The sequence below is a fragment of the Pan troglodytes genome, chromosome 5 (genome assembly GCF_028858775.2).
Source record: "Pan troglodytes isolate AG18354 chromosome 5, NHGRI_mPanTro3-v2.0_pri, whole genome shotgun sequence".
NCBI classification, from domain to species: Eukaryota; Metazoa; Chordata; class Mammalia; order Primates; family Hominidae; genus Pan; species Pan troglodytes.
In genome coordinates, this window is record NC_072403.2 from 39,541,361 (window position 1) to 39,566,180 (window position 24,820).

At 56.9% G+C, this 24,820-nt stretch overlaps 1 protein-coding gene across 3 annotated transcripts in view; it reads left to right on the forward strand.

Annotated features, from left to right (window-relative positions):
• The window catches only part of ITPR3 (inositol 1,4,5-trisphosphate receptor type 3), a 75,282-nt gene that overhangs the window by 39,678 nt on the left and 10,784 nt on the right, over window positions 1-24,820 (forward strand). For 2 of the 3 annotated variants that reach the window (XM_016955262.4, XM_024357151.3), the window contains 34 exons: window positions 1,461-1,607; window positions 1,844-1,939; window positions 2,431-2,529; window positions 2,669-2,811; window positions 3,801-3,900; window positions 3,985-4,145; window positions 4,767-4,908; window positions 6,077-6,238; window positions 6,739-6,911; window positions 7,462-7,581; window positions 7,921-8,103; window positions 9,271-9,522; window positions 9,617-9,761; window positions 10,111-10,252; window positions 10,975-11,174; window positions 12,548-12,677; window positions 13,165-13,222; window positions 14,651-14,816; window positions 15,728-15,892; window positions 15,975-16,049; window positions 16,465-16,590; window positions 17,382-17,504; window positions 17,600-17,800; window positions 18,842-19,093; window positions 19,289-19,414; window positions 19,515-19,640; window positions 21,486-21,606; window positions 22,167-22,357; window positions 22,980-23,128; window positions 23,317-23,425; window positions 23,558-23,648; window positions 23,734-23,903; window positions 24,319-24,493; window positions 24,603-24,787. In XM_016955262.4, the coding sequence (XP_016810751.3) occupies window positions 1,461-1,607; window positions 1,844-1,939; window positions 2,431-2,529; window positions 2,669-2,811; window positions 3,801-3,900; window positions 3,985-4,145; window positions 4,767-4,908; window positions 6,077-6,238; window positions 6,739-6,911; window positions 7,462-7,581; window positions 7,921-8,103; window positions 9,271-9,522; window positions 9,617-9,761; window positions 10,111-10,252; window positions 10,975-11,174; window positions 12,548-12,677; window positions 13,165-13,222; window positions 14,651-14,816; window positions 15,728-15,892; window positions 15,975-16,049; window positions 16,465-16,590; window positions 17,382-17,504; window positions 17,600-17,800; window positions 18,842-19,093; window positions 19,289-19,414; window positions 19,515-19,640; window positions 21,486-21,606; window positions 22,167-22,357; window positions 22,980-23,128; window positions 23,317-23,425; window positions 23,558-23,648; window positions 23,734-23,903; window positions 24,319-24,493; window positions 24,603-24,787 (5,004 nt within the window). The remainder of the gene's footprint in view (window positions 1-1,460; window positions 1,608-1,843; window positions 1,940-2,430; window positions 2,530-2,668; window positions 2,812-3,800; window positions 3,901-3,984; window positions 4,146-4,766; window positions 4,909-6,076; window positions 6,239-6,738; window positions 6,912-7,461; window positions 7,582-7,920; window positions 8,104-9,270; window positions 9,523-9,616; window positions 9,762-10,110; window positions 10,253-10,974; window positions 11,175-12,547; window positions 12,678-13,164; window positions 13,223-14,650; window positions 14,817-15,727; window positions 15,893-15,974; window positions 16,050-16,464; window positions 16,591-17,381; window positions 17,505-17,599; window positions 17,801-18,841; window positions 19,094-19,288; window positions 19,415-19,514; window positions 19,641-21,485; window positions 21,607-22,166; window positions 22,358-22,979; window positions 23,129-23,316; window positions 23,426-23,557; window positions 23,649-23,733; window positions 23,904-24,318; window positions 24,494-24,602; window positions 24,788-24,820) is intronic. The other variant, XM_016955263.4, reaches the window with a different exon arrangement.

A 24,820-nucleotide genomic window follows, 5' to 3' on the forward strand; every position in this document is an offset into this window, starting at 1 on the left:
AGGCTTTCTGGTGCTAAGTCCACTCCTTTTTTGCCCCTGCCCAGCGCTGCTGGGGCACAGAAGTCACTAGTTTCTGCCATAGTAACTGACCCAATCTTTATATCGTCATTCATTCATGCATTCTTGCATTCACTGCTGCATTCACTCTGCAGGTATTCACTGAATGCTTTGTGTCTAGTGTGTGTTCAGTGGAGGGAAGACAGAAAGTGCCATTAGTGATGATAGCAAGAGTGGCAGCCATGCATTGTGTGCCTGCTGGGCGGCAGGCTCAGCGGGAGGAAGGTGATGGAATGATTAAGGTGTAGGCCCTGGAACTGGGCCAAAGATTCATGTCCCATTTGCCATTAGTTGCATGACCCTCGGCAGGATACTTACCTTCTCTATGCCTGAGTTTCTCCACCCATAAAATGGTGCTAATGATGTATTTACCCAGAGGGTTGATGTGAGGATCAGGTGAGAAAGCTTACAAGTGCTTGCACAGTGGCTGGCACATGGTAAGTGTGCAATGTGACTTCATCACGCATATTATAATCCTCACAATTTCTGCAAGGAGGTCATAGTATTCCCATTTTACAGAAGAGGCAACTGAGGCTCAGACATGTTAAGGAACTTATCCGAGGTCACACAGCTTTTAAGAGCAGAGACAGAGGCCGGGCACAGTGGCTTACGCCTGTAATCCTAGCACTTTGGGAAGCTGAGGTGGGTGAATTGCCTGAGCTCAGGAGTTTGAGGCCAGTCTGGGCAACATGGTGAAACCCCGTCTCTACTAAAAATAAAAAAATTAGCCGGGCGTGGTGGCAGGCACCTGTGGTCCCAGCTACACAGGAGGCAGAGGCATGAGAATCACTTGAACCCAGGAGGCGAAGGTTGCAGTGAGCCGAGATCGTGCCATGCACTCCATCCTGGGCGACAGAGTGACTGTCTCTGAAAAAAAAAAAAAAAAAAAAAAAGACAGGATCCGAACGTGGTATCTGTGTCCAAAGCTATGGAGATGCCCTCCATGCTGCCCCCATCCAACAGGGGAGCAAAAGAAGTGGGCATGAGCTACCAATATTTAGGCAGAAAGGACCCTGAGAGAGGGGCAGCCATGGCCCCAGGGACACTGAGGTGTTAAGGTCCCCCTCCTTCATGGAGGGGGTGACTGGAGATGGGCCGTTAGAGGTTAGGCAGGGTGTCTAGAGGTACAGATAGGGAGAGAGGTGGTCCAGGGTGGGTTTGAACATGGGAAGGCCTGGGAGAGCTCTGGATTTGGGGTCTGGGATGCGGGCTGAGGGCAGAGTGCCTGGGCTTTGGCTGTTCTCTAGGGGGCTCAGCTTGCATCCCCCTCTCTGTGTGCTGGCTCTGGAAGAGGGGCCCTGCCAGCAGCCAACCCTGTCTGAGGCAGGTGGGGCTGGGCCCTGGGTGGGTCCTTGAGCCTGGAGGGGCCGCAGCCATCCTGAGCCACACCCCGCTGCCTGCAGGGAGACGTGGTGCGGCTGTTCCATGCGGAGCAGGAGAAGTTCCTGACGTGTGACGAGTACAAGGGCAAGCTGCAGGTGTTCCTGCGAACCACACTGCGCCAGTCTGCCACCTCGGCCACCAGCTCCAATGCTCTCTGGGAGGTGGAGGTCAGAAGAGCCCTGCTTCTGGCACCCTGGACTCAGCCTTGGATGCCACCCCTCCCTCTTCCCCACCATCCTGGAGGGTGGGATATTGACCCCTACCTCCCTCTGAGTCCCTCCAGAGTCAAAAGGCCAGGGAGGGTCCAGAACCCACCCACCCAGAGATCTCCAGGCCTCCCTGGGGTCTGACTCCCCATGCCTGTCCAGTCTCTCCTTCCTGCCTCACACCTGTGTGCCCCTAGGTGGTCCACCACGACCCCTGCCGTGGAGGAGCTGGGCACTGGAATGGCCTATACCGCTTCAAGCACCTGGCTACAGGCAACTACCTGGCTGCTGAGGTGAGCGGGAGGTAGAGGGCATCCTGGGGCTCGTGTGCATGTACACGTGGGTGTGCGGGAGCATGTGTGCACATACTTGCATATGTGGCACATGTGCCTATGGACCCTGACTTCTCTGCACTCATGCATTTATCCAATATTATCAAATAAAGGCATGACTGTAAAGAAGCCTAATAAATATCACTGTGCTCCTACTATGTGCCAGGCACTATTCTAGGCACAGGGGATACAGAGTGAGCAAAATTTCCCATCTGTCTGTAATGCGCACACTTGTGTGTGTTGGAGCATTGGTGTGTATGTGTGTATGTTCATTTGTGGTTCTATGGAGAGGGGCCATGAAGGGCTCCCCTGGAATGATATGGGCACCCCTGGGAGGGTGCAGCCTGCCTGCCCAAACCCAGGGCCCTATGTAGGTGACCATGTTTTGCAGTGGGTCGTGTGGGTATAGTTTGGTGTCCAGTAGCTCCCCCACATCTTGTATCTCTGTCCAGGAGAACCCCAGTTACAAAGGTGATACCTCAGATCCCAAGGCAGCAGGAATGGTGAGGAGCAAAGCAGGTCTCCAGCAAGACCGTGGGCCTGCCCTGGGGGTAGGCGGGGGCAGGGGAGGCCGTGAAAATCTGGGAGGTGGGCTGGAGGGAGACAGATGGGATCCCAGGGGGGATCCCAGGTGCTTCATGGGCTTGAGAGGAGGGAGGGCCTTCTACCTGATTTGGGGTCCTCATCCAGGGGGCACAGGGCCGCGCAGGCCGCAGGAATGCTGGGGAGAAGATCAAGTACCGCCTGGTGGCTGTGCCTCATGGCAATGACATCGCCTCTCTCTTTGAGCTGGACCCCACCACCTTGCAGAAAACCGACTCTTTCGTGCCCCGGTGGGTATGCGCCATGTGCCTGGGGGTTGGCTGGTGGTGCTCAGGGTGGGCCCTCCTGTCTCTGGGACTCTCTGGATCCCCCACTCCTCCACCCTCCTGAGGTCCTTTAGCCTCTGGGGTCTCTGTAGGTCCCATCCCTCTGGGGATCTAGCTCTGAGTCTGTTGGCGGCTGACCACCATTGCATGCCTGCCTGGTGCCTGGCGCCTGCCCCAGTTGGTCTGGGTGCTCAAGCACAGGCTGCATGGCAGTTTGTCTAGGACACCAGCAGCACAGGGAACCCAAACACTGGATGGGGAGGCCAGACTCTCTGGCCTTTGAGGTCCCGCCAACTCCGAGATTCTAGGACGGAACATCAAGAAACTTCTCAAGTGTCAGTCCAGGCTTTGGCGTGTCCTTAGCTGTATGACCTCAGGCCTTTACTCCCTCTGCCTCCGTCATTTTAGTGGGAACGTCAAGTTTCCCAGTCAACAGGGCTAATGGGAGAGTTAGTTGAGTCACTACATAGGCCCACAGTCCCTTCCCTGAAACTCTTGGGGGTAGATGGATTTGGTATTCAGATTGTTTTTCATTTTAGAAAGGTAAACTTGCATTTTGTAATCATAGACATTGAGTATTTTTGTGTAATGCATGTGTTTCTATGAAATGTGTGCATCTTGACATTCAATGGGATAAATAGTTAAATAGCCTCATTTGTCCAAATGAATTTTGGTCCCAAGTGTACAAACAAGCTTTGGTTTTGGAAGCGCGGACAAGGCTGCCCGTGTCAGTGCAATGGTCAGGACGGGGCCTGGGCGCAGGGCTAGCTCTGGCTGTTCTTATCTGGCTTCAGCCTCCTCATCTGGAGGGGCACCAGTGGCTCCTGTCCCACAGCTGTTGAGGGTGTGCAGTAGGGTGGCAGCTGTGGCAGTGTTGGGGAGGTAGGCCGGCAGGCAGCATGACGTGCTCTGTGGTGCACTCCCCGAGTCCTTTCCCTCCCACCCACCTGCAGGAACTCGTACGTCCGGCTGCGGCACCTCTGCACCAACACGTGGATTCAGAGCACCAATGTGCCCATTGACATCGAGGAGGAGCGGCCCATCCGGCTCATGGTGCCTGTCCCTAGGGGTGGGGGTGGGGCTGGGGCCAGGGCCAGAGCTTGTTCCCAGGTGCCCTGCTGACCTCTGTCTCTGCAGCTGGGCACCTGCCCCACCAAGGAGGACAAGGAGGCCTTTGCCATCGTGTCAGTGCCCGTGTCTGAGATCCGAGACCTGGACTTTGCCAATGACGCCAGCTTCATGCTGGCCAGTGCCGTGGAGAAACTCAACGAGGGCTTCATCAGCCAGAATGACCGCAGGTGGGCTGCAGTGGCACAGGGGTTTTCTGAGTGATCTTGCCCTCCCAGGGCCTGCATTTCATGAAGAAAGGAGTCATGAAGCAGAAGCTGGGCAAACTGGGGAGAGAGTAGGGGACTGGCCCCTGTGGGGCCCTGGCTGAGCCTGGGACCCTGGAGTTGGGTGCCTCACGGCTTAGGTACTCCCAGAACTAACCCTATGATGGAGCTGGTTACTGTGTTGAGCCTGGTCTCAAGGCCAGTTATGATGGGTCTGAGGCTCAGAGAGGTTACGAGACTTGCTCGGGGTCACAGTTAGTAAGTGGCAGAGTCAGGATGCAAATGCAGCCCCCTTCACACCAGACTCCCCGCCTTGTGCCCTGTACTTCCTTTCCAGGTTGGGATATTCTGAGATTCTGTGTCTTGGGGCCACTTTGGAATCCAGGGTGGGTGGGGCTGGGCGTGTTTGGAGAGCATTTCAGGGGAAAGCCGGGAAGAGGAATTGTAGGCTGAGGATGGGTTTTGTGCTTTGGGGGCCGCTGAGTGAACTCACAAAAGCCATGTTTTGGGAGGGACTGGCTCCCCAAGAGGGACACCTGCTGGGTGGGCATCTCACACTCGTCATCCCCGGGTCCCCTCACCCAGGTTTGTCATCCAGCTGCTGGAAGACCTGGTGTTCTTTGTCAGCGATGTCCCCAACAATGGGCAGAATGTCCTGGACATCATGGTCAGTAAGCCCAACCGGGAACGGCAGAAGCTCATGAGGGAGCAGAACATCCTCAAACAGGTGCGTATGCACCCATGAGGGGACGCGGAGGGGCCGGGTGCCCGGGAGAGGGATGCCTTCAACTGCAGGCTCATCCCCCGCTTTAACAAAAATCAGTATATATGGGGCACGACCACGTGCCAGGGACTTCCCTAAGTACCCCACGTGTGTTGACGAATTTGATCCTCACTGCCTGGAGGAGGCGCCGTGATTCTTACCCCGTTTTACTAGTGAGGAAGCTGAAACACAGGCCAGAGTCGCTGTCCCAGGGCTCACAGCTAGGAAGCGGCAGCCAGGATTTGAGCTTGTGATGTCGGGTCCAGAGCTGTGCTTCAAAAAATTTTTAAAAAATTTTTTTATTATGAGAATCATCAAATATTGAGAAAGTATTGGAAGAATAGTACAGGGAACAAGGTGCCTCACTGTTTTGCTGCCTTGGCTTTATGTAGCTCGGTTCACACATCCGTCTTTCCATCCACACATTGCAAAATAGGCAGCATTTTACACCCAAAAGTTTCAGCAGGCATCCCTAACAATAGGGACATTGCCTTACATAACCATAGTACATGATCACACCTAAGAAAATTACAATACCAAGTCCATATCACATTTCTCTAATGTTTCCAGAATGTCTTTGTAAAGCTTGTTTTTTTTTTTTTTTTTTTTTAGAAATGAGGATCCAATTAAAGTTTTTTCATTCCATTCTGTTGCTCTGTCACTTTGGTCTCTGTTTCAGAACAATTTTTCACCTCTCCACCCAGCCCCAGCCTTTAAAACATTTTTGTAATTATGTAACATTTTACTTTGACAAGGCAGGCCTGTGTCTCATCTCTTAAGCTCTGGCCACAGCGGTCTGGCCTGCCTTTTCTCTTAGCCTTAGACCCTGAGCTGCCGAGACCCTCTGCTCTTCCCCCAGGCCCCAGATCTGAGCTGGGATTAGAATCCGCATCAGGGAGGGATAGGCTGGGGTCAGCTTCGGGATTCCAACAAGGAGTAGGGAGAGCTGGGGCTGGAACTGGGGCTGAGGATGGCTGGGCTGGGGTTGTGGTCCAGCTTAGAATCAGCTCGAAGCTGATGTCCGGGCTGGCTTTAGGTCAGAGTCAGTTGGGGCTCAGGGATGACTCCTGGGATGACTTAGGGGTACAGACAGGTGTTGGGGAATCAGTCCTCACCCTCTGTATTCCCCCAGATCTTTGGCATTCTGAAGGCCCCGTTCCGTGAGAAGGGGGGTGAAGGTCCCCTGGTGCGGCTGGAGGAGCTGTCAGACCAGAAGAACGCCCCCTACCAGCACATGTTCCGCCTGTGCTACCGCGTGCTGCGGCATTCCCAGGAGGACTACCGCAAGAACCAGGTGCGCCGCTGCCCCGCTGGCCCACTCGCTGGATGCACGTTCCTTCCTCAGCAAGCGATTTCCTCAGGCGCATGTGCTGTGCCAGGCACTGTTTTGGGGCCTAGGGTCCGGTAGGGCACCAGACAGCACGGCCGGGTTCATGGGAATGGGACCTGGCCCGGTGCTCACAAGGGCCTTGCACTGGGTTAGATGCTCTGCTGCTGAGCAAGGGTCCTGCTCTTTCATTCTGCACTGGGCCCTACAAGTTATGTAGCCAATCCTTCCACACAAACAAGGTCCCTGCCCTCGTGGAGGTTTCGCTCTGGTGGGAAACAGCCCACAAGCTAAATAACTATGTAATGTAAGCCACTCTTCTGCCCAGCGATGCTTCCTTTCCTGGACCTCCGCCTTTCTAGGGTATTGGGTCCTTACCTCGGGGTTTGGGGGCAGCGTTCCAGAGCAGAGCTGGGCCCTTGGCCCACCTGTGACTCTCTGTGACCCCCAGCCTGTCTGCCCCCCAGGAGCACATTGCCAAGCAGTTTGGGATGATGCAGTCCCAGATTGGCTACGACATCCTGGCCGAGGACACCATCACTGCCCTGCTGCACAACAACCGCAAGCTCCTGGAAAAGCACATCACCAAGACCGAGGTGGAGACCTTCGTCAGCCTTGTGCGCAAGAACCGGGAGCCCAGGTGGGCCCGAACCCCCTCCCCGGCCGGCGCCTGCTCCTCCCTCCTCCCTTGCCTGGGTAGAAACTCTGCTGGTTGTGTGAACTATTCCTGCACCTGTTGGTAACTGCCACCCCGAATAGCACTGGGTGGCTCAGCACTGGGAGGCCCTAGCCTCCCTAGCCCTTCTCTGGGATCCCCTAAAATTTGGCCCACTCTGGCAACAATGGGAATGACTCCTTGTACCACTAGAGGCCCCCAAGACCTTCTCCAGTGACAAAGTCAGAACCTGTATTGAACCAGTTGTTAAATATTTTGAATATCACCTCGGCCCTTGCGCCTCCTCACCCTGTCCGCCTGAACCCCCATCTAGCCTTCCCGGACCCCAGGGTGATGCCCTGGGGCTTTCCCTCCTTGGGGAGCTGGGAGTCCATCCCACCCATCTCTAAGCCTTGGGAGGGAGCTAGTTCCAGGGTGGCGGTGCTGCCAGCTGGGGAAGGGGAAGGGTGGGCTCCGTCCTTAGAGGGACCAGCCTCTGAGACCCTCTTCCCACCGCTGGCTGTCACCACCCCAGGTTCCTGGACTACCTCTCTGACCTGTGTGTGTCCAACCACATCGCCATCCCCGTCACCCAAGAGCTCATCTGCAAGTGTGTGCTGGACCCCAAGAACAGTGACATTCTCATCCGGACCGAGTGAGCCCTGTGCCCCCTGCCCGCACTTGGGCTCCACACTGCTGACCCCCAGCTGTCTTAGAGCTTAGGCCCTGTCTGAGTTCAGGCTGGAACTGGCACCCTTGCTCTCTGCAGCTGTGAACTCTGTGCCTGTTATGTGCCCCGCTGTGTGCCTGGCACTGTGGGGGAGTGGGGAAGGGGCACAGAAAAGAATGAGCCACGGACCCTGCCCTTGAGATGCATATGGTGTCTCTGGGTCCCCATGGTGGCTGGCACTGTGTGGCCGGGTGTGCTCAGGGAGGGGTCCAGGCGTAGTGCCCTGGACCTGGCTCCCTGTGACAGGTTGCTGGTGGTCTGCAGGCTTCGGCCCGTGAAGGAGATGGCCCAATCCCACGAGTACCTGAGCATCGAGTACTCAGAAGAGGAAGTGTGGCTCACGTGGACTGACAAGAATAACGAGCATCATGAGAAGAGTGTGAGGCAGCTGGCCCAGGAGGCGCGGGCCGGCAACGCCCACGACGAGAATGTGCTCAGCTACTACAGGTGCCCCGCCCCAGCTCCTCCCCTCCCTCTTCCTGTGCCTTTGGGCCTTCTCAGTAGGCCGTCAGTCAATCCCTGCTGAGGATGAGCTCTGACAGCCTCAGGTGGGGCTCCTGCCTCCTCAGAAGCGGAGTCCCTGCTGTCACTCCCCTGCCACGCAGCCTCATTCCAGGAAGGTTGAGTGAAGAGGACTGTGTGCCCCGAATAGCACTGGGTGGCTCGGCACAGGAACCAGGCTTCAAAGAAACCCAGACTGTTTTCAAACATGTATATTATTAAAATAATCTCACCAAATTAGCTAGCCATGGTGGTGCACACCTGTAGTCCCAGCTACTTGGCAGGCTGAGGCATGGGAATCGCTTGAACCTGGGAGGCGGAAGTTGCAGTGAGCCAAGATCGCACTACTGCACTCCAGCCTGGGTTACAGAGAAAGACTCTGTCTCAAAAAAAAAATCATCATAATATTAATCTCTTTAGACGCCCTTCTTACAATGCTTGCCACGTAGTGGGCACTTTTTTAAGCACTTGTCCTGATCCTTCATTTGAGCCACATGACAACCCTTGTTGTAGCTACTATAGTTACTCCTGTTGTAAAGCTGGGGAAACAGTGGCAGAGAGAGGTAAAGGAACTTGCCCAAGGTTACACAGCCATCAGTAGAGAGCCAGGGCCCACACCCAGGCTATCTGGCTCCAGAGCCCCCAGGAAGTCATGTCTGTGAGGAGGAGGCAGAGGGCCTGGTATTGCCAGGGCAGCACAGAGCTTCCTACGTTCCTCATTTTGGTATCCCCTCTATCAAGGTTGCACCCCTTTCACCACCTACCCACCTCCCCCTCCTCTCTCTCCCATCTTGCCCTCACCCTCCCTGGCCAAGGCTGGCTCTTCTCATCTCACTGCCCTCCCCTGTCTCCCACCCTTTCCCTCATCTTTCAGACGTCCCTCTTCCCATGAAGACCTGTCCTGGCTGAGCCTTAGCCAGGAGGGGGAGAATTGCAAGTACTGGTTATCACAGACAGGTTTTCCGTTCACCTTTCTAACTCAGAATTGCAGCTGGCGCATCTTTAACCTAATCCCTTTGCCACTTTACTGAGTCCTCACCAAGTCTAGTGCCCAGTGCCAGCAGCCTCCCGGCTGCCATCTGCCGTGTCCTCACATTCCTCCCTGTCCTGCAGGTATCAGCTGAAACTCTTTGCCCGCATGTGCTTGGACCGCCAGTACTTGGCCATAGATGAGATCTCCCAGCAGCTGGGCGTGGACCTGATTTTCCTGTGCATGGCAGACGAGATGCTGCCCTTTGACCTGCGCGCCTCCTTCTGCCACCTGATGCTGCACGTGCACGTGGACCGTGACCCCCAGGAGCTGGTCACGCCGGTCAAGTTTGCCCGTCTCTGGACTGAGATCCCCACAGCCATCACCATCAAGGAGTGAGAGGGGTGGAGGCAGGGTGGGCGGGGCAGGGGCAGAGGCTGGAGTGGGTGTATCTCAGGGACCTTCATGCCTCATGGCCTCCACCCTCAGCTATGATTCCAACCTCAACGCGTCCCGAGATGACAAGAAGAACAAGTTTGCCAACACCATGGAGTTCGTGGAGGACTACCTCAACAACGTGGTCAGCGAGGCCGTGCCCTTTGCCAACGAGGAGAAGAACAAGCTCACTTTTGAGGTGGCTGGGGGAGTGCCCAGGGGCTGGGGGTCCGTGGAGCTCTTTTTGGCCCCACACTGGCCTCAGTCTTCACCCAGGAGTCGGCTGTGGGATCCATGACCCCACTTCCTTCTGTGTCCCCAGCCAGTGCAGGGGGACCGCATAGAAGGCTGGGATTCTCCAAGAGGCAGGCTCCTGTTCCAATGCCTGGGAAAGGGCTGCCTCTCCCTGCTCCGCTCTCCCTCCTGGGAACCCCGCCCTCATGACGCCCCTTTCGCCCTAGTTTCCCCAGTCCCGGCCTGCCCTCCACGAAGCCCCGCCCCTGCGCGCCGGCCCCTCCCACCTCACCTCGGCCACGCCCCCTTCGCAGGTGGTCAGCCTGGCGCACAATCTCATCTACTTCGGCTTCTACAGCTTCAGCGAGCTGCTGCGGCTCACTCGCACACTGCTGGGCATCATCGACTGTGTGCAGGGGCCCCCGGCCATGCTGCAGGCCTATGAGGACCCCGGTGGTGAGGCCTTTGCCCGGCTCGGGCCACCCTGGCGGTCCTCAGCCTCCTCCTAGCACAGGAAGTTCCCTCAGATCAACACCTTCCCCAGCCCCGCATTCCCCCGACCCAACCTGGCTCTGCCTCAAGGGGATATCTTGGGCCCAAGCCCCTCCCACCTCAGCAGGACCAGAGGGGTCCCTGCCCGGACTCCCTGGAGACCCCGGGTCTGTGGGAGTTGCCTTCCAACCCTGCTTGGTCTTGAGGGGAGATAGTGAGGGAGGAGCGAGACAGCTCTGTCATCGTGTGTGTGAGGAGGAGGGAGGCACAGCCTGTCTGAGGGTTGAGCGGCAGCCCTGCCCTCCCAGGCACTCCCAGGCTGCATAAAGTCATCTAAACAAAAGGTGCCTAGAGCCTGGCACTGGTTTTCGGGGCTGTCCTCCCCGCAGTGTCCTCTCAGCCCCCAGGCTGTGTAGCTGCTCTCATGGTTTCCTACAGATAATTCTCAGTCATCTCCCCACACAGCTCACCTTTGCCCTGACACGTCCTTCTTTTCCCAGATTTGCTTAAAGCTCATGTCCTCCAGGAAGCCTTCCTGGGTTAGCCCTGTCCCTTCCTTAGCAAGGCTTTGCCCTGCAGCTGACATAAACAGATTATGCATCCTCTGCCTCCCTCATCAGACCAGGGACCCCTGCGTACACCCTCTACAACCTCCTTGGCAACCTCCTCTGCTTCCCCCTCCACAGGCAAGAATGTGCGGCGGTCCATCCAGGGCGTGGGGCACATGATGTCCACCATGGTGCTGAGCCACAAGCAGTCCGTCTTCAGTGCCCCCAGCCTGTCTGCTGGGGCCAGTGCTGCTGAGCCGCTGGACAGAAGCAAGTTTGAGGAGAATGAGGACATTGTGGTGATGGAGACCAAGCTGAAGATCCTGGAAATCCTTCAGGTGCCTGGGCCAGGACCGTGTGGGAGGTGTTGGGTATAGGGGGAGGGTAATGGGGCGGGTACAGGGAGGCTGGGCAGGGCGAATCCCTTCAGATCTCAGTATTTAGTACTGGAAGTCTCCATCGTGATTGGCTGTCAGGCCCAGCGGTTCCCACAGTGTGGTTCTTGGGCCAGCCTCACCTGGGAGCTTGTTAGAAGTGCACATTCTTGGTTGTGCAGTGACTCACGCCTGTAATCCCAGTGCTTTGGGAGGCCAAGGTGGGAGGACTGCTTGAGCTCAGAGTTCAAGACCTGCGTGGGTGAGACCCCGTCTCCATTAAAAAAAATAGTAATAATGATAAATAAATAAAAAGAAAAACAGAAATGCACATTCTCCGGCCCCACCCTAGACCTACTGAGTCAGGAACACTGGAGAGGGGCCCTGTGGGCTGTGTTGTGACAAACCCTCCAGGTGATTCTGAGGTGCACTGAAGTCTAATTCAATTCTCCCATTTTACAGATGGGGAAAGTAAAAGCGGGGAGGTAAAAGCGGGGAGGGGACTTTCCCAAGGTCACAGGGATTTTGAAGCAGAGCTAGAGATTTAAGAACCTATTTCTTGGCAAGGTGGATGCAGTCATCCCTGTTGTGGTCTCATCTGAGACTCCCCAGCCACACCCCAGGAAGGGGCTCATCCCCGAGGAGGGATGAAGATGCTTGCTTTTGCCTTGCTGTCACCGGAGGGCAGGAAGGGTAGCGCAGTGACCTCCGTGGGGGACCTCTGGCGGTCAGAGTGGAGGGAGCTTCTGACTCATTCTGAGGGCTGGGCCTTCCATGTCTGCATCCTGGGGCTTGGCCAAAGGCTCAGTGCCCCATGAGACTGTGTGACTCACCCATGTCTGCAAGCCCTGCATCCTCACGTCTGCCCCACAGTAGCCTCTCCTCCTCCCTCACAGGCCTCAGTTTCCCCTCCCGTGAGTATCCAGGGTCTGTTTGGCTGAGCAGGATAGGAGGACAAGAGTCAGTTTTTGGACCTGGGGGCTTCATTCCCGTTCCTGTCAGTGTCTAGCCTGGGAAAGAGGGACTGAGTGGGCCGGGCGCAGGGGTGCTCGCTGCCTCATGCTGAGAGGAGGCCCTCATACTCTATCACTGGGGCAGGAGCTGGGGAGAGGGCACCCTGGGCCTGGGGAGAGGGGTCTTGTTTTTTTTGCTGTGACATCCTGGAGCATCCCAAATGACTGTGCTGAGGACTGCGCTGCCCCAAGTGCTAGAGCCTATTTGGGGGCCCCCTGCCCCCTGCCCCCTGCCCCCATAAAGTAGGAAGGGCCTTCTGACCTCAGATCAGTCCTCACCCCATCCTCACCTGACCTTTCCCCATTCTTTCCTCTCTTCTCCAGTTCATCCTCAATGTCCGCCTGGATTACCGCATATCCTACCTGCTGTCTGTCTTCAAGAAGGAGTTTGTGGAGGTGTTTCCCATGCAGGACAGTGGGGCTGATGGCACAGCCCCTGCCTTCGACTCTACCAGTAAGCCCCTGCCCTGCCTTCAGGCTGAGGCTGTGCGACTCTCCCAGGGATACACAGCAGTGGGGTGGAGCCAGCTCCTCAGCCCTGCTCCTTTTTCTAGTCTGCAAAGGCCTTTTCTTTCCATTGTCTCATTTAATTGCCTCAGTGAGGGGGAAGGGCAGGGATCCTTCCCTTCGTTTTCCAAATGGGGAAACTGAGGCTCACAGAACAGCAGGGACTTGCTCGAGGTGACAGCCAGTCAGAGGCTGAGCCAGACCGGGATCTGGTCTCCTGACTCCCAGCCTGGATCTCTGCCCCCTTTGTACTGCCCTGCAGGGGAGTAGGGGGCTGTGGCTCCTCCCCTACTTGGTTCCTTCCCAGAAAGGGGCAGGCAGAGCAGCTGCTGTGCAGCCAGTGCAGGGAAGAGGGTGGTTTGAGTGTCTCCCTGTGCTCCCCTCTTTCCCGGGCTGGGCCTACAACCTGCTTCCATCTGCCCCTCTCCCCACAGCTGCCAACATGAACCTGGATCGCATCGGGGAGCAGGCGGAGGCCATGTTTGGAGTAGGGTGAGGCCAGGGTTGAGCTGCAGGGGTGTGTGGGGTTGGGAGGCTCGACACCCCCTCTTGGGCTGGTCTGGGTTCCTGGGCTGGGGGCTGGCTCTTCCTCTCTTCCATTCCCTCTAAAGACCCTCACCGGGCTTTGTGCTCAGCCCCTCCCCTGCCTCTCCAGTCCCAGAGATCTGGGGGGCCCTTTGGTTCCCAGTCATCCCGCCATTCTTTCACCCCTACTCAGGGCAGGTGTGCCTGTCTTGTGCAGTGGACTTGAATCAGGTAGCTGGACAGCTGGAACAACGTCCCCGGTCCCACAGCAGGGCGGAAGTGTGGGGACATGCATCCCATCCACCCGAAGCCCTGAGGGGCTGGAGGCAGAGGCTCACTGGGGGCTCTTAGCATCTTGGGGCCAGGCTTGTGCCTGGGTCTAGCAGGGCTTATGGACTGCTTTTCAGAATGGTGATTGTAAACTCATAAAATAAAGCACATAACAAGACAAAGGGAACCAGTGGCTTGGAGCGACAGTTATCAAAATATTGGAGAAAACAAATTAGTAGTGACAGTTATATATGTGCCTCTTTACTAATACGTTAAGTAGCGAGCTGCACTGGTAGGTGTAATTAGTACCACTACTTCAAGGCAGCGATGAATATAAACGATATTTTGTGATTTAACAACTCTGAGGTGATGTGAAAACATCTGTTATATTTATTGGTGACAGACTTACAGGTGCCACAAATATTTCCTCATTGAAGGAAATGCTGTATTTTGGTTAGAGGTTGGGAAAAATAAAGATGTAACATTTTCTCCATCTCTGTTCATGGGCCCAGCTTCTATCCATGAATCCCCCGCATGGTGGCAGTGGGATCTGTGTTAAGAGTCCTTGCTTCTGGCTGGGTGTGGTCGCTCATGCTTGTAATCCCAGCACTTTGGGAGGCCGAGGTGGGCAGATCACTTGAGGTCAGGAGTTCGAGACCAGCCTGGCCAACATGGTGAAACCCTGTCTCTACTAAAAATACAAAAATTAGCCGGGTGTGTTGGCGCACACTGGTAATCCCAGCTACTCAGGAGGCTGAAGCAGGAGAATCATTTGAATCCGGGAGGTGGAGGTTGCAGTGAGCCAAGATCATGCCACTGGCTGCATTCCATCCTGGGTGACAGAGCAAGACTCTGTCTCAAAAAAAAAAAAAAAAGAGTCCTTGCTTCAGTTGCTTAATCAAGGGGAGTCCCGAGAGATCCCAGGAGACACGGGTCACTCCGGGGATTCAGGGGAGTGGCTGTTAAACTGCTGAGAAAGTGTCAATATTTTAAGCACATTTAGACTGGCCCTGCATCTGCTAATTGGGTGGTGGAGAGTGTGCTTGTGCCAGGGCCCCTTACCCGCCATGGACAGCAGGGAGTGTGCCAGTCTCACCCATGCGCCCTGCACCCTTGTGCCCGCAGGAAGACAAGCAGCATGCTGGAGGTGGACGACGAGGGCGGCCGCATGTTCCTGCGCGTGCTCATCCACCTCACCATGCACGACTATGCGCCGCTGGTCTCGGGTGCCCTGCAGCTGCTCTTCAAGCACTTCAGCCAGCGCCAGGAGGCCATGCACACCTTCAAGCAGGTGACGGGACTACCTGGCCCTGGCCCTGAGCATGAGGCCTGCACCGGGCACGGGGGGACAGTAAACGATGATTGAGGAGCTCACAGCTCAGGGGGTAACTTGGGATGCCCATTTGGGGTTTCCAGCCTTGCTGAGTTCCTAGGTGAAGACTGAGTCTCCTGGCCTGGCTCAGTGCCTGCCATTTCTTATGATGTGGACAGCACTTTACAGCTTGCAAACTATTATATGCACCTATGCTAAATGCTTTGAATCATGCCTAGCATGCAGACAACCCTCACTGACGTGACTGGCATTTGCTATTGTGATGTCACGCAGTCCCGACAGCTCCCTGTGAAATATCAATACCAGTCGGCGTTGGCCTTTAAAAAAATAAGTGCCTGCCATGTACCAGGCACTGAGCACTGGACTTGCATTATCGCATGGCATTCTCACAGCAGCCCTGACAGTGAGGTTACTACTCTCCCTCCCATTCCAGAGCGGGGAGAAATCCAGGCCCAGGGAGCTTTCCTCCATTGCCCACAGACCCAGAGCGAGGATGGTGGCAGTCAGACGCAGGCCTGGGTCTTTCGGGGTTCAGGGCTGCCAATATGTTTTGCCCTGCCTGTTTGGGGTCTCAGTGGATAAGTGACAGACCACAGCCACATGTGACACTAGTCAGTGAGTAACTGAAGCCAGGTTATGTGGCAGCTCAGGGCAGGCAGTGCAGGGAGGCCTGTGGCCAGCAGGGAAGGCTTCCTGGAGGTGGTGGGCTTATGGCAGAGCCAGAAACATTGAGTGGGAATCGGCTCGGTGGAGAGGGACAGGTGGTGGTCTACAAGAGGGGAACCCTAGAGTAAGGAAGGTGCTGGAGGTCTCTAAGTGGCATGGACCTGGAGCCCATCTCACCAGCCAGGCCCATCCTCCACCTTCAGGTTCAGCTGCTGATCTCAGCGCAGGACGTGGAGAACTACAAGGTGATCAAGTCGGAGCTGGACCGGCTGCGGACCATGGTGGAGAAGTCAGAGCTGTGGGTGGACAAGAAGGGCAGCGGCAAGGGTGAGGAGGTGGAGGCAGGCGCCACCAAGGACAAGAAAGAGGTAAGTGGGGCTCCAGGGGGCCAGGGCAGGCCTCCCTGTGAGGGCTGGGCCTGGCTGACCTCCATCCTCTCTCTGCTTTCAGCGTCCCACGGACGAGGAGGGCTTTCTGCACCCACCAGGGGAGAAAAGCAGTGAGAACTACCAGATCGTCAAGGGCGTGAGTGGCCAAGGGTCCTTGGGGTAGGGATCTGCAGCCCCAGTGGTCCTGGGGGCTCCCGTTGGCCCGGCCCCCCTGTGCCTCTCCCTGTGCTGGCCACTGGCCCTCACAAGAGACATCTTTCAGCCTTTGCTGCACATTAAAAACAGCCCTGCCAAGGTCCAGATGGAATTATTTTAAAGCCGAAGGAATTCCATGAAATTCCATTTCACAGTCATATTGTTCTATTTACTTTTATGGGTGGAATTGGTTTTTTTAGTGCTTCCCTGGCCTGTTGCAAGGGTCTGATTCAGCGCCTGTGACCTCCTTCCCCCTTCCTGTCCCGGGTGCCAGCTGGAACTTGGCTGTGGTGGGCTGGGCAGAGGGCAGCCTGAGAAGTAGGGAAGGGGCTCTGGCTCACCCGCCTCCCCTGCAGATCCTGGAAAGGCTGAACAAGATGTGCGGGGTTGGGGAGCAAATGAGGAAGAAGCAGCAACGGCTGCTGAAGAACATGGATGCCCACAAGGTCATGCTGGACCTGCTGCAGATCCCCTACGACAAGGTGGCTCTGACTTCTGACCTCTGACTCCCCAGGGTGGCTTCCCCCTGAACCCCGGCCTGACCTGTATGCTAGGCCCTAATGCAGGCAACCTCTCCCAGCCTCGCCTGGCCTCTTACACTGCCCTGTTTGTTTGCAGGCACACCTTGACCCCTGAACCCTGTCTTAGTATCGGTTCAACCTTTGACCCTCTACCCCTCATCCTAATTCCCTTTGACCTTGATTTGACCCCAGCCTTATGCTGATTCTTGACCTTGACTCCCTTTTCTTCCCCCTCTCCAGCCTAACCCTGATAATCTCAGCTTCATCTCAACCTTTGACCCTCAGCTTCCTTACCTTGACCCATGTTGACCCTAACTGAACCCAACCTCTCCTTGACCCATGACATCAATGCTGGCCTTGTCCTGACCCCTGGTTTTGATTCCTCATCCTGACATCTTATGCTGACCTGTCCCCAGGCCCACCCTGGCTCCTGACTCCAATCTTAGTCTCATCTCCCCTTTTGACCCTCAGCCCCTTGCCATGACTGATCTTGATCTCAGTATGTCCTGGGCCTCACCTTGACGCTGACCGTGACACTTCACCTTGCCCCAACTCCAGCCTCATCTTGGCCATTGAGCTCCCGCCCCTCACACATTTCCATCCTGACCTGGGGGCCCCACTTTCCCTTTATGCTGGCCTCTTCACGGTCCCAGTCCCAAGCCCGACCCACCCCTGCTCCTGTCAGAGCTCAGCCAGGGCCTCGCCTCCCTCCTTGGTGGGCCCAGCACCCTCTCCCTGACTCCTGTGTCCAGGGTGATGCCAAGATGATGGAGATCCTGCGCTACACGCACCAGTTCCTGCAGAAGTTCTGTGCAGGGAACCCCGGCAACCAGGCCCTGCTGCACAAGCACCTGCACCTCTTCCTCACGCCGGGGGTGAGGGCGCAGGGCTGGGAGCACCTGGACGAGGCGGGGGATGGGGGGTGGGGGCAGGGCCCAGATCTCTTTCTGACAGATGCCCCCCACTGCAGCTCCTGGAGGCAGAGACCATGCAGCACATCTTCCTGAACAACTATCAGCTCTGCTCCGAGATCAGCGAGCCTGTGTTGCAGCACTTCGTGCACCTGCTGGCCACGCACGGGCGCCATGTGCAGTACCTGGACTTCCTGCACACCGTCATTAAGGCCGAGGGCAAGTACGTCAAGAAGTGCCAGGACATGATCATGACTGAGGTGAGGGCGGGGCTGAGGGGTGCTCAGGCATCTTGGGGTGGGGGACCGGAGCAGAGGCTTGGTGGGAAGGCCACAGAGTTAGAGAAGTCAGACGGTGGGTCACAAAAGGAACACTCAGCTGCTGACCACAGAGGGGACGCAGAGGGAGAAGTGAGGCTGCAGATGTGGTAGAACTCAGCCTGTGGGCCTGATAGAACTCAAGCAGGGTCCCAGTAGCATCAGGCACCTAGCAGAACTCAGACAATAGGCTAGAAAGAAATCAAGCATGCATTCCTTGTCACTTGTCGTCGTTTATTTAAAATCAGGAAGCACCTGCTACGTGCCACGGACTGTACATGCATGGGGGACATCAGCTGAGTGTCAGCTCCTGGGGGGGCACGGGCAGGGACCCCATCCTTTGTGTGCATCGCCAGGGCCCCAGTGTGTGGCACATAGTAGGTTCTCAACAGACACCTGTTGAGTGAAGGCACGAAGGATACAGGGCTGAGTCTAAATCTGGAACAGACGTGGTCCCTGCCCCTGAGCATCTGACAGTGTAGGCGGCAGGGGGAGAAAGAAGCAAACACTGAAGGGAGATTAGGACATCATAAACAAGACATGATGTGCTGGAACTGCTGTACAGTGTTAGTTATTAATTTCTATTATTATATTACTGCGAATAATGCAGTCGCTGGCACGAGAGGTGTGTGCTCAGTGAGGAGGGTTTAAGTAACTGCTGCGGGAGCACAGGGGAGGGAGGGGGTGAGCAAGGCGGGATTAGCGAGGCTTCCTGGAAGAAGCTGCCTCTGAGATGACCCCTATGGGACTTCTTTCCAGTGGGGAGAAGCGGGGACTTTCTGGGTCATGGGGTCAATATCTCTGCTGGCAGAGGGCCTGAGACATCAGCTGGGGAACCCCCAAATCCCAGCCAGGGGAGGGTTTTCCTGATTTCAGGTAAGGGCTGTGGTCAGAGTCCCAGTTTCTCCCTGGTAAGCAAAGGAGAGGAGAGCCCAGGGCTTGCTGGACTGAGAGAGTGTGACACGTGCCCCCTCCCGCCCGCAGCTGACTAATGCAGGTGACGATGTGGTCGTGTTCTACAATGATAAGGCATCGCTGGCCCACCTGCTGGACATGATGAAGGCTGCCCGCGACGGCGTGGAGGACCACAGCCCCCTCATGTACCACATTTCCCTGGTGGACCTGCTGGCCGCCTGTGCCGAAGGCAAAAACGTCTACACTGAGATCAAGTGCACCTCTCTGCTGCCGCTGGAGGACGTGGTGTCTGTGGTGACGCATGAGGACTGCATCACTGAGGTGGGGATCGGGAGACTGGGCAAGACGGCTGGAGATGGGGCAAAGGGGTGGGTAAAGCCACGGGACAGGAAGAGTGGGTGAAGCAAAGCCAGGGAAGTGGGCAGGAACCAGAGGCCAGGGGACAGGAGCATTGTGGCAGGGAGAGCCTGGCCAGGCGGCCCTGCTTGCACCCCTGACCTCCCGCCCACTGCCCAGGTGAAAATGGCCTACGTGAACTTCGTGAACCACTGCTACGTGGACACGGAGGTGGAGATGAAGGAGATCTACACCAGCAACCACATCTGGACGCTCTTCGAGAACTTCACCCTGGACATGGCTCGGGTCTGTCCCTGTGAGGGGTGTGGGTGAAGCCCCCCAGGAGGTGTGGGAGTGGAGGGGCCCCATGTGAGGAGCCCCCAGCCATCCCTCTCTCCTGCCTCAGGTCTGCAGCAAGCGTGAGAAGCGCGTGGCTGACCCCACCTTGGAGAAGTACGTGCTGAGCGTTGTGCTGGACACCATCAACGCCTTCTTCAGCTCCCCATTCTCTGAGAACAGCACTTCCCTGCAGGTGAGCTTCTCCTCTCCCCCCACCCCAGGGCCGACTTGCCTAGCTTTTGTGAAGGGAAGCGGGGAAATAAGAATACATATTTATATTTGCTTATAGTACAGAAAGAAGTAACAAAAGGATACATAAGTGTATTGGTTATCTTTTTTTTTTTTTTTTTTGAGACGGAGTTTCACTCTGTCGCCCAGGCTGGAGTGCAGTGGCGCGATCTCTGCTTACTGCAAGCTCTGCCTCCTGGTTCACGCCATTCTCCTGCCTCAGCCTCCCAAGTAGCTGGGACTACAGGTGCCCGCCACCACGCCCAGCTAATTTTTGTATTTTTAGTAGAGACAGGGTTTCACCATGTTAGCCAGGATGGTCTCAATCTCCTGACCTCATGATCCGCCCACCTCGGCTTCCCAAAGTGCTGGGATTACACGTGTGAACCACCGCGCCCGGCCTAAGTATATTAGTTATCTATACCGTGTTAACAAATTATCCCCAAACCTAGCAGTTAAAACAACAAGCATTCGCTATCTCAGTTTCTATGGGCCAGAATGACAGTGGGAATGGTACCATCCAGCAGGAACTCCTAACTCCAGTGGGTGTGGCGGATCCCGGAGTGGCAGCACTTATTCACCAAAGATAAGGCAGATGTGCCATCCATGGGATGGTACAGCCAAAGCAGGGGTCACGACAGTCTCCCTGGCAGGATCCTTCGTGCTAGCTAGTTGATCATAGTGATCTTAGAACTGAAATAGGCAGGCAGCCTTCTGAAGGCCTAAGCAGAAGGGCTCCAGGCCAGTGTACAGAAGCCTGATTTGAATCTCGAAAGATTCATGGCTCCTTGGTCAATCCCCAGATTCCCAGACTCGAGCCAGTGCTCAGCCCAGAGCCCCCCTGAATGAAAGCGAGCCAGGTTCCCTTAAGGAAGGGCCCTGCTACATGACCGAAATCAAAGAAACACTGGAAGGATACAAAAGAAACCAACAAAAGGGGCTACCTAGGGGCATAGGGGCTGCGGTGGGGTGGGATCGTGCTTCTAAGACTGGGGGGAAAAATGCTGAGTTCTGCCTTCTCAGGAAGGGTGGTGTATTTTGACACACATTGTTTGGGCCCTGGGATTGCATTGGGACGATGGAACTCTGGTAATTGATAGCAGCTTTCCCCATCCTTGATCAGCTCCAGGGCAGTGAGGGTGACGGGGGAGAGACTTCTCAAAGTGTTATGTTTTTTTTTTTTTTGAGACGGAGTCTCACTCTGTGTCCCAGGCTAGAGTGCAGTAGCACAACCTTGGCTCACTTGCAACCCCTGCCTCCCAGGTTCAAGCAATTCTCCAGCCTCAGCCTCCCAAGTAGCTGGGATTATAGGCACCCGCCACCACGTCCGGCTAATTTTTGTATTTTTAGTAGAGACAGGGTTTCACCATGTTGGCCAGGCTGGTCTCGAACTCCTGACCTCAAGTCATCCACCCACCTTGGCCTCCCAAAGTGCTGACATTACAGGTGTGAGCCACTGCGCCCGGCCTCAAAGTGTTATCTTTTAAATAACCTTTTGGTTTTTGAACCATGTAAATCCATCACCTTTTTACGACATTAATTTTTTTAAACATTTTTTAAAAGGGTCAGCAACATGGCTATGAGCCCACGGCCTTGGTGAGTTACAGGGCTGCCGTGTACAGTTGGGCAGGTCGTGCACTGCTGAAGGGAATACAAGCACCTTTTTCCAACTGGCACAGAGGCACATGGTGGCTAGTGAAGGCTCCGTCTCTCCACCCATGCCCATTCTGATTGGGCCCTGGTTCCTGGACCTGGGGTTGCCCAGGGTGGGGGCCTGGGCTGCAGCAGTGGGCTCTGTGACTTCTTGCAGACACACCAGACGATTGTGGTGCAGCTGCTGCAGTCTACCACACGCCTCCTCGAGTGTCCGTGGCTACAGCAGCAGCACAAGGGCTCCGTGGAGGCCTGCATCCGGACCCTCGCCATGGTGGGTGAGTGTGCCGGGGCACTGGCCAGCCCCAAACCACTCCTCCTGCCGCTCGCAGTGGGGACGCCTGCCCTCCTAATAAACACTTTATCCCTAAGCTCGCCCATCTCCTGCTCCCAGGTGGTTGTCAGTAAGTTCTTCTTGGCGTCTGCCTCATCCTGGCAATTGAGAGAAGCTGTTTTCTCCCCTGGGTCAGTTCCCCAGAGAAGGATGCTCGCCGACATTCTCCAGCTAGTTTTTTATGGGTATTTGCAGATGGGCTCAGGCAGGAGCAGGCCTGTGGATTGTTAGGGACAGTTGGGGAAGAAGAGAGGACAGGTGAGAGAGAGGAAGGGGAAGTCAGGGTAGAGCGGGGGGGAATCAAAGAGGCAGAAACTCCTTTTACCCAACAAGGGGAAGAAAGCCTCTCAGTCCTTCAAGCATAGGCCGGGGTGGGGGGTCTCTGTCTCCCAGACCCTTGGTCTAGTTCACTCTGTCTCCTGGTGTGGCAGCCCTGAGCCTGGCCTCTGGCTGGCTGAACTGCCCCCGCACCAGCACTCCAGCACCCCCTCCCTTCCAACCCAGCCAAGGGCCGGGCCATCTTGTTGCCCTTGGACCTGGATGCCCACATCAGCTCGATGCTCAGCAGTGGAGCCAGCTGTGCAGCTGCCGCCCAGCGGAACGCCTCCAGCTACAAGGCAACCACGCGGGCCTTCCCCCGCGTCACCCCCACCGCCAACCAGTGGGACTACAAGAACATCATTGAGAAGCTGCAGGTGGGTGTGGGGCTGCCTGGCATCTGCCTCGGGAGCTGCTTGGTTGAGTCAGCAGCTCCCCTACTTTGGAGGGGCAAGTTCTCGGGGAGTGTTTCTTCCTGTCCTGCCCACACTTCCAGGAAGGGGCTGGTTGGCTTCTCTACACTCTGGGGCTGCTAAGGGCCGACCCAGCAGCAGGGGAGTGGGGAGCCTCCTTCCAGAGGAAGCCTGGAGAACCCAGAGGCCTGCTAGTGGGGTTGGAGCTCATGAGGGGGTCGGGACCACCCCTCACTCCTGCAGCGCCCTCTTGTCTATGCAGCACATTTCTGTGCGCTGTCTCGTTGGCCTGTAGAGGGGGTGTGGTGGATTATTTTCCCCATGTGGCAGGAGACTGAGGCTCAGAGAGGGTAAGGGGTTTGCCCAAGGTCACACAGAGCTGGGAGAGAAGCCAGGCTTGGCAGCTCCCAGCCAGGGCTCTGAGCAGACAGACATCACGCTGTGTTCAGGGTGTCTCTGTGGGTGTGGGCCCCTCAGACAGAGGCAGGGCAATCTGTGGGGCTGTTTGGCGTTTGGGTCGGGGGAATGGCAGTCACACCCGGGTCATTTCTTGGGCCTGGCAATGACTCTGCCCTGCCCACCCCAGGACATCATCACAGCCCTGGAGGAGCGGCTGAAGCCCCTGGTACAGGCTGAGCTGTCCGTGCTGGTGGATGTCCTGCACTGGCCTGAGCTGCTCTTCCTAGAGGGCAGTGAGGCCTACCAGCGCTGCGAGAGTGGGGGCTTCCTGTCCAAGTGAGCGAGACACTGGGGCACGGGGGCAGCAGGGGTGCAGCGGCAGGGGACAGAGAAGGGCCCGGTGGGGACTAGACAGGCTCACTGGGTCAGAGGGCCTGGGGGTGTTCCTGCCTGGGATGGGGTGGGGAAGTAGCTGGAGGCAGGCAGTGTGGGGCTGCCCTGAGCTGCCTCCTTGGCCGGCTCAGGCTGATCCAGCACACCAAGGACCTCATGGAGTCGGAGGAGAAGCTGTGCATCAAGGTGCTGCGGACCCTGCAGCAGATGCTGCTCAAGAAGACCAAGTACGGGGACCGGGTGAGTGCCCTGGTGGGGCAAGTGCTGGGTGGGCCAGTCAGGAGTACCCAGGGGCTCAGGGTCAAGCCCGTCAGGCCAGTGGTCAGTGGTGGGCTGTACCCACAATGGGGCCTCACTCCCATCCTCCCCCAGGGCAACCAGCTGCGCAAGATGCTGCTGCAAAACTACCTCCAGAACCGGAAGTCCACCTCGCGGGGGGACCTTCCCGACCCCATAGGCACTGGTCAGTATCACCTTCCCCTGCCCCCGGGCCCTCCCTTCCACTCTCCTGTCACACCAGCTCTCCCTCAACTGAGTCCCGCCTCCAGGCCTGGACCCAGACTGGTCGGCAATCGCGGCCACCCAGTGCCGGCTGGACAAGGAGGGGGCCACCAAGTTGGTATGCGACCTCATCACCAGCACCAAGAATGAGAAGATCTTCCAGGAGAGCATCGGCCTGGCCATCCACCTGCTGGATGGTGGCAACACAGAGATCCAGGTGTGGGGGGCCTGGGGCCTGGACATGCCCTCCTTTGCCTCCCTCCCTTTTTGGAGGAGGTGGGCCTTGAGTTGGGCACTGAAGGCCGAGGAGGGTGTGAAAGAGGAGAGGCCTGAGCAGTGGCTGAGAGGTGAGAAGAGTGGGCATGATGGGGGCAGGATGGTGAGGAGATGGGCTCAGGCCTGGCTGGGGCAGAGGGGTATGCGGGGGTGATGAAAGGACCACGTGACACAGGAGCAGATATGGGGCATGGAGCTGCCCATGGGTGGCCATGGATGCTAGCCGCCAGCACCCAGGCCTGCAGCCAGGCCCCTGCCGCCCCAGCGGCCCCAGCAGTGTGGTGTGCCTGCCCCACGCCCTGAGTAGGAGCAGGGCCCAGTGCTGAGGTTGCTCCCTGGCCACTGTCCACCTCCAGAAATCCTTCCACAACCTGATGATGAGTGACAAGAAGTCAGAGCGCTTCTTCAAGGTGCTGCACGACCGCATGAAGCGGGCCCAGCAGGAGACCAAGTCCACGGTGGCAGTCAACATGAATGACCTGGGCAGCCAGCCACATGAGGACCGCGAGCCAGTCGACCCCACCACAAAAGGTCAGGGGTCTGAGGCAGAGGCACGGCGTGACGGGGATCCCAGGATAAGATGTGCAGGGGGGTGGCCAAGGGGGTGGGCAGCTCCAGCCTCACCAGGTCTCGCCCACAGGCCGCGTGGCCTCCTTCTCGATACCTGGCTCCTCATCCCACTATTCGCTGGGCCCCAGCCTGCGCCGGGGGCACGAGGTGAGCGAACGTGTGCAGAGCAGTGAGATGGGCACATCCGTGCTCATCATGCAGCCCATCCTGCGCTTTCTGCAGCTGCTGTGTGAGAACCACAACCGGGACCTGCAGGTGAGTGCCTCGCCACACACCTGCCCCTTCCCC